This window comes from Triticum aestivum, chromosome 1A (assembly GCF_018294505.1).
Source record: "Triticum aestivum cultivar Chinese Spring chromosome 1A, IWGSC CS RefSeq v2.1, whole genome shotgun sequence".
Classification (NCBI taxonomy): Eukaryota; Viridiplantae; Streptophyta; class Magnoliopsida; order Poales; family Poaceae; genus Triticum; species Triticum aestivum.
The window spans coordinates 553,190,013-553,200,517 of NC_057794.1; the positions used below are offsets into that span (position 1 = coordinate 553,190,013).

At 41.5% G+C, this 10,505-nt stretch overlaps 3 protein-coding genes across 4 annotated transcripts; all 3 read left to right on the forward strand.

Moving 5' to 3' along the window:
- Positions 1 to 1,746: 1,746 nt before the first annotated feature.
- On the forward strand, positions 1,747 to 2,316 carry LOC123180836 (defensin-like protein). Its single transcript, XM_044592998.1, has 2 exons — positions 1,747 to 1,823; positions 1,914 to 2,316. The coding sequence occupies exons 1-2, from the start codon at positions 1,760 to 1,762 to the stop codon at positions 2,084 to 2,086; spliced, it is 237 nt and encodes a 78-aa protein (XP_044448933.1). The 5' UTR covers positions 1,747 to 1,759; the 3' UTR covers positions 2,087 to 2,316.
- Positions 2,317 to 4,651: 2,335 nt separating this feature from the next.
- LOC123066825 (BTB/POZ and MATH domain-containing protein 1) lies at positions 4,652 to 6,119 on the forward strand. Of its 2 annotated transcripts, none has more exons than XM_044489838.1 (2): positions 4,652 to 4,771; positions 4,847 to 6,119. In XM_044489838.1, the coding sequence occupies exon 2, from the start codon at positions 4,887 to 4,889 to the stop codon at positions 6,081 to 6,083; it is 1,197 nt and encodes a 398-aa protein (XP_044345773.1). In that variant the 5' UTR covers positions 4,652 to 4,771; positions 4,847 to 4,886; the 3' UTR covers positions 6,084 to 6,119. The 2 variants fall into 2 exon arrangements, with proteins under 2 accessions (XP_044345773.1, XP_044345767.1); XM_044489832.1 differs by having other exon boundaries at positions 4,662 to 4,771; positions 4,868 to 6,119.
- A 2,450-nt stretch (positions 6,120 to 8,569) lies between these two features.
- Positions 8,570 to 10,350, forward strand: LOC123066843 (BTB/POZ and MATH domain-containing protein 2). The gene is made up of 2 exons (XM_044489847.1): positions 8,570 to 8,718; positions 8,803 to 10,350. Exon 2 carries the CDS (start codon positions 8,810 to 8,812, stop codon positions 10,022 to 10,024), a length of 1,215 nt encoding a protein of 404 aa, XP_044345782.1. The 5' UTR covers positions 8,570 to 8,718; positions 8,803 to 8,809; the 3' UTR covers positions 10,025 to 10,350.
- The last annotated feature ends 155 nt before the right edge of the window (positions 10,351 to 10,505 follow it).

Below are 10,505 nucleotides of genomic sequence, written 5' to 3' on the forward strand. Positions count from 1 at the left end.
TTGAACATAAGATCTTTAGAATGCCAATCTTGAGTATATTTAAACTAGTTTAATTTTTACTATTTCAATCATATCAAAATATTAATTTCACTCATTTCAAATTACAATTTTAGAAATGATTGAAATCGGTTATTGAAATGATTGAAACCACTTTCCCAAATATAGTTTTCTTTGTGAGTTTCATATTCCAGCTTGTGAAATTGTTTCTTCAATGGAGTAATTGTGATGTGTTTTTTTGAAACTAGTGAAATCTATCTTTTGTAATGAGTGTAATCAGTTTTTTGAAACAAGTGAAATATAGTATTTCAGTTGAGCGACTATAATGTGTTTTCTGAAATGAGTGAAATGAGTTATTTGAGAAAAGTGAAATATATCTTTTTGGTGTGAAATGGCTCTTTCAATGTGTGAAACTGATATTGCTGCTGAGTGAAATATGTTCCAATATTTTTTCCATAAATATGAAGTGAAATGAGTTTTTGAGATATATTTTATAATGAGTTAAATCAATTTTCCAAATCAGTGAAATGCGTTGTTTCAAATTTGTGAAATACTTATTTTGGAAACTAGTGAAAGGAGTAATACGTTTTCTCAAAATGACTGCAATGTGTTTTCTGAAACTAGTGAAATGGGTGAAATCTATATTTTGCAAATGAGTGCAGTGTGTTTTCTAAAATGAGTGAAATAAGTTATTTGAGTAAAAGTGAAATAAAACCAATTTTTGCTGTGAAACTAATTTTTCAATGTTTGAAAATGATATTTTTTATAAGCGGAATGCATTTCAATATATTTCGTAAATTTGCAGTGAGATTAGTATTGCAAATGAGAGTAATGTGTTTTCTGAAATGTGTGAAATCTATTTTGGAAACGGGTGAAATGGTTTTTTAACTGATAATTTGTTTAAATAACTGTAATGTATTTTCTGAAATGAGTGAAATATATCTTTTGCAAATGAGTGTAATGTGTTTTATGAAACTAGCGAAACGAGTAAAATATATCTTTTGTAACAAGTGAAATCAGTTTTTTGAAACGTACGAAATATGTATTTCAATTGAGTGGGTGTAATGTGTTTTCTGAAATGAGTGAAATGTATCCTATTTAATTGAGTGTAATGTGTTTTCTAAAATGAGTGAAATCTATCTTTTGTAACGAGTGTAGTGTGTTTTCTAAAACTAGTGAAATGAGTGAAATATGTTTCTTTTCGTTGAGTGAAATATGTTTTCTTGAAATCGGTTAAATAAAATTAGTTGAAATATATCCAATATTGGCCTTATTTTAAAGTTCATGGCATGAGCAATTCAAATCTATAAAAAGTTTCAAAGACAAAAAATTATTTCAAAAGTTATCAACTATTCTAACTATCACAATGAAATAAAATGCTAGTCTTCATTTTGAAGAGAGAGAATATTATATGCATGCAGCCACTCACCCTTCTCTCTCTCTCTCTCTCTCTCTCTCTCTAAACTGGTATTACCTTGTATACCCATGACAAAATACTATCATCCAAGGCAGCAAGATATAGTCATCATGCAGGTTGCCCTATTATTAGCCATGGCTTTAGGCAGCCAATCCATTTTAATGAACGCGCGTTGATTCCAGCAATCAAGTCTCGAGATTCATGCCACTACAAATCCAATCAAATCATTCCTATGCACGTCTTCACCTTCGACAATATAAGAAGCCTACCCCCATCTCCCTCATGTCATCTGCAAACACAGCTTCCTGCATTCTCTCTTACTCGAGAAGAAGAACTCTTGCAACAATGGCGGTTTCGTCGAAGCTTTTCCCGGCCGCCGTCCTCCTCCTGCTTCTCCTCCTGGCCACAGGTAATTGATTGCTTGTTTGTCCTGATGGGCGGGCTAGTAATTCACTTCAAACCTAACCTGAGACTGATTGTTCTTGATGTGTACGTGCAGAGATGGGGCCTGTGCGGGAGGCCATGGCGTGCGAGCACGCGCGGTGCAAGAAGTGCACCGGGGCGTGCTTCGACCCGGATGAGTGCGCCATCACTTGCCGGAACGAGGGCTACGACTCCGGCGACTGCACCGGCAGCGGAGCCTACCGCTGCACGTGCAGCAAGAATTGCTAGCTAACTAGTGCGTGAAGAACACACGAGTAGAATAAAAGGGGGATTACAGTTCTGTGCTACTCTAGTTTGTTCTTTCCTTTTTGACCATGGATTTTTTGTTCGAAGGTTCACACGAATGTGGCCTAAACTTAGTGGTTCCAGTTCTGAGATTATTTTGTATCGCAAGCTATGTACTAAGAGAGATTTCTCTCAACAAAGATTATACTAAAAGAGAGTAATCGTTTGTCAAAGGTTTATCCTTCAGAACATACAGGAGTATACGGCGGGCAATCAAATTGACATGCCAAGCATCCAAAACTGCTTAGCAAATGGCCGACAAGTGGGTAACGTTGGGGCGACACAAAACAAACATATACTAGCATCTTAACCCTTCAGAACAAACGCAATGGCGGTTTCCCTGGTCATCCTTCTCCTAGCCACATGTACGTTGTAATTGATTGGTTATCCTAATGATATTGGGTGCTTATGCACGCATGGATTAAACGTCTCCAATCACAACGGTCATTTGTCCCCGGAACACATTGTACAGCGTGTCCACTTTAGACCCTTTACTTGTCTAGTTTTTTCGAAAAGGATGATGACCGACGGCATCATTTGTCTAGGTACAGAACAATATCTCTCAATCCATTTTCAAATTGTTTAAAACAAGCACATGAATGATAGGGTGGTCCGCTCTTCATTAGTGAGAGGAAAGAAAGAAAGAAAAGGTCACCTCAGTTTCTTTCACACATGGCTGGGTTTGTGGAGTGAAGCCAATTTATTCATCAAAAAAAAAGGCTGGGTTTGTGGATTTGCGGACAACCATGACAAACGGAGGATTTTGGGGACTCGGTTTAAGAGGCTTCACACACTGTTCGGGCTGTCTGTCCGGATATATAGATATATGAGGACGATAATATAGGATCTGACTAAAAGGACGTGGTTGTTCTAATCCCGAGCTCATGTGAGCTCGGTTGAACAAAAAGAATGGAAAAATTCAAAAATTCTGAATTTTTTTGGTAGCTGTAGGTTTGACAAAATATATACGAGGACGATTTGACAAAATGTTTATAGGTTTGCAAAATTCCATCACCATATTACATTCGTGGAAATCATGGCAAAAGAAACAAAATCAATGCGACAAAATGTTATTTTCAAATGTACTTTGGAGCATCGATTTTGTTTTTGTTTCATGATGAAATTTGCGATCCAACAAACATTTTGTCAATGTTTCACACAAAAAAAAAATCAGTATTTTGGAAAAAAAAATACTGGTCACCTGCGCTCACATGAGCTCGGGCTTAGGACATCACATTCGCTGACGAAATATGTTTCTTTGTCTAGCGTAGATTCATTTATACGTGCTATAAATTGTTGGAGCTGCCACTTACACTCGGAGTTGGCAGCTGGGTGTTGTGAAATACTCCCTTCGTTACCTTATATATGGTGTATTTACTTTTAATTCAATTTTACTAAAATTTTGCAAGTTAAGGTGTATTTCTTTTAATCTCATGTTATCGTTTCTATGCCTCCACCCTCATGCACGAACAACCTCACACGAGAATCAAGGCTGAAAGCTAGTATCATAGAATGATACCATATCTTAATGAAAAGAATTACTACTATGTGTCATGCAAAACAATAAATAAGGTCATCTCAGATACTAATGTACTATTAGTGGCTTTAAAATGAAATCAAAATTCATTCATCAAGGCATGATAAATACGACGATCGCAATTTCATTACAATGAGGCTAAAATTAGCCATTAATGGATTTGATATGTGTTCCGGGAAATGATGTCTTTTGGAAGGCACACGATGAAGGTATCTTGACCTCTTAGGAAAATGGAAGGCAAAGATTGGTTGTCGATTTCTATAAATACAAGGTGGATATTTATTAATTGATTTATATAAAGATAAAAAGGTTAGTCAAATTATGTTGTTTCTTTGGGGGAAGTCAAACGAGTGAGGCATTTTGGAGCTCATCTTTTTGAAAATTCAGAAAGTGTATTTCAAAGGCTCAAAATATTTTGGAAAAAATCTACATGTTCATAAGAATGTATTCTATAAGTGTGTAAAGTTTCACTATGAAATATAATATCATGTGAGCTACATAAAAAGACAAATTCATGTTTTTTTAATGAACAATGAATGCACACTCACCTTTTTAAAATCATGTATTTATCTGTTGTTCACTAGTAAAAACCCATGAAATTTCCTTTTTGTGTAACTATCATCGTCCAACTTTACACATATGTGGTACACATCCATATGAACATGTGTGATTATTTCTTAACTTCAAAATGTGAATATTGATTGTTTTTTTAGGAAAAAAAACGAGCCATCTGAATTTTCGAAGTCAAATTCTATTTAGCATTTCATAAATGCAAACTGGATTATAATTTTTGCATCCTGCAAATTTCAGCCGGTTTGTTTCAGAGTAGCTTTTTTTTAGTGGCTGTTTCAGAGTGTTTTTTTTTTCTTTTTGCCCAAAGACAGTGCTGTGAACGACGTATGGGCTTGCAGCTGTGAGGGCCCTTAAGACAAAAGCCCAAACAGAGGTGGTAACTTGAAGAAAACCCTAACTCTAGGCAGGCCCGGGCCGCACGCACCGTCGACCCGGCGGCGCATACTCTGTCTCCGGGGAGAAGCGACGTCGTCGGCGGGGCGACGCAGCGAGCGGAGCAACGGCGAGTCCGGGGCCAGGTTTGCCCCTCAGCCCGCCCATCTCAACTCTGAACCCTGGGATGTCAACATTTCCTTCTTAATTTTTTGCGGTAGGGATGCCAACATTTTCGACAGATCCACTCGCAGATTCGCCATGTCGTCGACGTTCGCCGGTGTATCCGCCGTGGCCGGCGGCAAGCTGAGCCCTTCCACAGCATCGTCCTTCCTCACCAGCACGGACTGGGGGTACCACCTGCTTGTGGTCCAAGACTACTCGCGCACCAAGCAAGCCACTCCCACCGGCGAGTGGATCAGCTCTCGTCCTTTCATGGTAGGAGGCCATAAATGGTGCATCGACTACTTTCCTAACGGCTACACGGAGAGTTGTGCCAACTTCATTTCTCTATTTGTTAACCTTCTCGATGACGACGCTGAAGAGCCTGTGAAGGGGAAGTTCAATGTCAGTTTCATCGACGAGGCGGAGAAGCACAAGCCAATGTACATTTCGGCTGAAGCATTCAATTTCCACTCTGAGTCCATGCTGGGCTACAACATGTTCATGGAAAAAGATGTCCTTGAACAATCATCGCATCTAATGAATGATTGTTTCACCATCCGGTGTGACATCATGTTGTTCAGCTCCAAGGATGCCGGTGGCGATAAGGTGCTCATGTCTGAAATAGACCAACATTTGAACAATCTCCTTCAAACTAAGGTGGGTGCTGATGTGACATTCGAGGTCAGCGGCGAGATGTTCGCTGCGCACCGATGTGTGCTTGCAGCCCGGTCTAAAGTCTTCATGGCACAACTCTTTGGCCCCATGAAGGAGGGCACTACTACATCCTGTGTCATACAGATCAAAGACATGGAAGCAAAAGTGTTCAGGGCTCTGCTTAGCTTCATCTACACAGACTCACTCCCTAAGATGGAGGATGACAAGATGGAGGAAGACGAAGCAGCTGCTGTGGAAGAAGGACAAGAAGAGGAAGCAACAGAGGATGAAATGTCAGAAGTTGCGGAACAAGGACAAAGAGAGAAACCACCAGAGACTGTGCAATGGCTGCAAGGCTTGCTTGTAGCCGCAGACAGATATGATCTCCAACGGCTCAGGTTTATCTGTGAAAGGCAGTTGTCCTTGCGCATAGGTGTGAGCTCGGTGGCGTCTACTCTTGCTCTAGCTGAGCAGCACCACTGCCGCCCATTGAAGGCGGCATGCTTGAAGTTTATCCAAGCCCAATCTCCGTCGTGTTTGCAAATAGTAATGGCGACCGATGGCTGGGAGCACTTAATTACAACCTATCCCTTTGTTTTGAACGAGCTCTTTGCCATGTTTGCTTTGAACCAGAAGTAACACTTCATATGGTATACATGTTCCTTGGATCGGTAATGACACTTGTGCATATATGGGATTCTCTAGAGATCGTAGTATGTCTCTCTTGCTTTTGTCTCATCATTTAATTTGCCTATCTGCTGAATCGGGCAAATCCAACATATGGGCAAACTGTCTCCTCATGGTCTGTAAATTCAGGTGTAAGCATCAATGCTGATCTGCATTGCAGCAATGTGCTAGTCGTTTTATCCTACTATATTTCTGTAAATTCAGGTGTAAATATCTTTTTCCAGTTGTTATCAGGGAAAACATGTAAATCTTGCTCCGGCACTCAGGAACCTTCTCCTGGGTGATTTGCCGTTCTCCTCGGGTGGGCAGAAAGATTTTGCAAAAGTTCAATGTTGTAGTTGTGCCCCTGTAGCCCGAATGATGGTTTCCGTTGAGGTGCGTTTTGAAGCACGAATGGTTGCTGTCAGTTTCGGTGTTTAAAAAATGGGGAGAACTCCCAGTGCACATCGTTGTCTATATATTGATGTCAGTTTGCAAGAAAGCAGGGGCTATGAATCATCACTCTACCTATTTGTAAATTATCAGCAAAGAAAATATGTGAAAGTGTCCGTGGCCTATTTTAACTTGAGGAAACTAGTGCGTTTTGACCGCTTGTAACTTGTTGCTCTTGGCGCGGCGGATTTCAGCAGAGATGTATGTGGGGTTGAAATTCATGTTACAAATTAGTGTGCAAGGTAGGTCAACCTTTAGTGCATATTGGTTTCTGCATGCACCTGGCAATCAGGCAACATGTTGCCTGCTTATCTTTTGGTTTATCACAGCTACTACTACATGAAAATTCAAATGCTGCCAGCAATGTTATGTTCGATTGTGTAGAGCTCGTCTCGCACGCAACAACGATATATAGTTTAGCGCGTCGGTCGACCTGTAGAACAGTAGAAAGAAATCTTATGTGCAGGTATGGCATACCCTGACTTGCTAGACATATACAGCAGAAGGCACCAATATAATTCTGTTTTCAACCATGAGAAACAAAATATATGGCTGTCACTCAATCAGAAAATTACTTCTTGTATCGACTTAGCCATGTGTCTCTCACAAGAGACAACCTGCCATTTTACGCAAAAAATAAAAATAAAAAAATTAAGAGACAACCTGCCATGCCAGAGTATCTTGGGAGTTAAGTTCCCGTCTTCAGTGCCGTTGGAGGCAGACCACACAGGCCTCGAATAAGGTTATCTAAGATGTTAACATCTTATACTATGCACTACGAAGTGGTATCATACACTACGAGTAGCCTAACTGTACTGCGTGCTATTAGCTGGATGCAGACCACAAAATCATTTGTTTCCCGACGGAAGGGCATGCAACATGCATTTCTGTTTGAAAATATACTTCTAAGGGATTATTCAAGGGTATTTTTGTCTCAAGTTCTGCTCGATTGCGTGTGTTACCAAGAAAATACACCTTACGAAAAGGACGAAGGGAGTAGAAAGAAAATTACGTCACGGTTTTCCCCGTGGGGATTTTGAATCTAACTTTGATATAATTATCAGTGGATTTAAAATGAAATCAAATTCATTCATCAAGGCCCCATAAATGTGACGACCGCAATTCCATTATAGTGAGACTAAATTTAGCCATTAATTGATTTGATATGTGTTCCCGAAAAATGAAGGTATCTAGATCTCTTAGGAAAACGGAAGGCAGAGATCATTTGTCGCTCTCGGTAAATACAACGTGGATACTTTTTAATTGATTTACAAAGATAAAACAAAGGCCAGTCAAATTCTTTAGTTTCTTTGGGGCAAGTCAAACGAGCGAGGCATTTTGGAGCATAGGCTCCATGGAGGTCTTTTTTGGGGAAAATTCAAAAAGTGTGTTTCTGGTCCTCAAAAAATGGAAATGTCATCATATTCATATGGATGTGTTTATAAGTGTATAATTTTTTCACGATGAGATTCATTGACATGTGAGCTACACAAAAGAGACAAATTCGTGGGTTCTTAATATCGAACAATGTGTGCACGTTCACCATTTTCAAATCACAAGTTTATCTTTTTGTTCATTGTTCATTATTAAAAAGTAAAAACCCACGGATTTGTCCCTTTTGTGTAGCTCTCACGTTAATGTATGTCATCCTCAAACTTTACACATATGTAGTATACATCCATTTGAACATCTGTGATTAATTTTACAAAAAAATATTGAAACTTCAAAATGTGAATTTTGAAAAAAGAAAAGAAAAAAGAGCTGCATCTGCATTTCTCAAGTGAAATGCTATATGGCATTCCATAAATGAAAGCCGGATTATATTTATATTTTCTGGAATGAACTGGATTATATTTTTGCATCTGCAGATTTCTGCCCGATTCGTTTCAGGCTTCGGTTCGCCCAAATCAGTGTTGTGAATGATGTATGGGCTTGCAGCTCGTGGGCTCTGAAGGCCTTAAAACAGAAGCCCAATCAACGTGGTAAGTTAAAGAAAACCCTAACTCTTGGCAGGCTCAGGCTTGCCTAAAAAAAGGCAGGCTCAGGACGCACGCACGCACAGACGAGCCGGCGGCGCATACTCTGTTTCCGGGGAGCAGCGACGGCGTCGGCGCGGGCGGCGCAGCGAGCTGAGCGACGGCGACTCCGTGACCAGGTTTGCCATGTCGATCCACTCGCAGATTCGCCATGTCAACTCTGAACTTTGGGACGCCAACATTTTCGATGGATCCGCTCGCAGATTCGCCATGTCGTCGACGTTCGCCGGTGTATCCGTCCTGGCCGGCGGCGAGCTGTGCCCTTCCACCGAGTCGCCCGTCGTCACCAGCACGGACTGCGGGTACCACCTGCTTGTGGTCCAGGACTACTCGCTGACCAAGCGAGCGACACCCACCGGCATGAGCATCTGCTCTCGCCCTTTCATGGTGGGACGCCATGAGTGGTGCATCGAGTACTATCCTAACGGTCAGAAGAAGAGCTGTGCCGACTTCATTTCTCTATATGTTAACCTTCTCAACGACGACGACGATGCCAAAGAGCGTGTGAAGGCGAAGTTCGAGTTCAGTTTCATCGACGAGGCGGAGAAGCACAAGCCGATGTACATTTCTGGAACCGAGACACTCAGCTTCCGCGGCGAGTGTCTGCGGGGCTACGGCAAGTTCATGAGAAAAGATGTCCTTGAACAATCAGCGAATCTGATGGATGATTGTTTCACCGTCCGGTGTGACATCATGGTCTGCGACACACAGGATGCCGGTCGCAACAAGGTGCTCCTGTCTGAAATAGACCAGCATTTAAACAATCTCCTTCAGACTAAGGTGGGTGCTGATGTCACATTCGAGGTCAGCGGCGAGATGTTCGCTGCACACCGATGTGTGCTTGCAGCCCGTTCTAAAGTATTCATGGCACAATTCTTCGGCCCCATGAAGGAGGGCACTGCTGCATCAAGTGCCATCCAGATCAAAGACATGGAAGCAAAAGTGTTCAAGGCTTTGCTTAGCTTCATCTACACGGACTCACTCCCTCTATTGGAGGACGACGACATGGAGGAGGATGAAGGAGAGGCCGTGGAAGAAGGACAAGAAGAGGAAGCAGCAGAGGATGAAATGGCAGAAGTTGCGGAACAAGGAGAAGGAGAGGATGCAGCAGAGGATGAAACGGAGCTGCAATGGCTACAAGATTTGCTTGTAGCTGCAGACAGATATGATCTCCAACGGCTCAGGTTTATCTGTGAAAAGCGATTGTCTGAGCGCATAGGTGTGACCTCAGTGGCATCCACTCTTACTCTAGCTGAGCAGCTCCACTGCCGCGGATTGAAGGAGGCGTGCTTGAAGTTTATCCAAGTCCAATCTCCCTTGTGTTTGCAAAAAGTAATGGCGACTGATGGCTGGGAGCCGTTAATTATGACCTACCCCTCTGTTTTGAACGAGCTCATTGCCAAACTTGCTTCAAACCAGAAGTAACACTCTGCGTGATGTACGCATGTTCCTTAGACCTGTAGTGACTCTCTTGTCAGTCTTATGCATATATGGAATTCTCTAGAGAGAATGTAGTCTGTTTGCCTTGCTTTTGTCTCGTCGTGTAATTTGCCTATATGCTGAATCAGACAAAAGCAGCATATGGGCATACTTGTCTCGTCATGGAATGGATGGTCTGTAAATTCAGGAGCAATGAAGCAGTGTTCATCTGCATTGCAGTAATGTGCAAGTTCCTTCGACCTGTAGTGACTCTCTTATCAGAAGTGTCAATGTTTATCTGTGTTGCAGCAACGTGCGAAGTTCACCAGCTAGTCGTTGTATCCTCGTATATTTCTCTATGCATTAGTTGTGTCGTATATTGTTTGCTGTCTGCCTTCCCTGTCATGTTAAAATCCTTTTCCAGTGGTTATCAAGAAGCACATGTAAATCTTGATACAGTAAGGAACTTCTCCTGGATGCTTTGCTG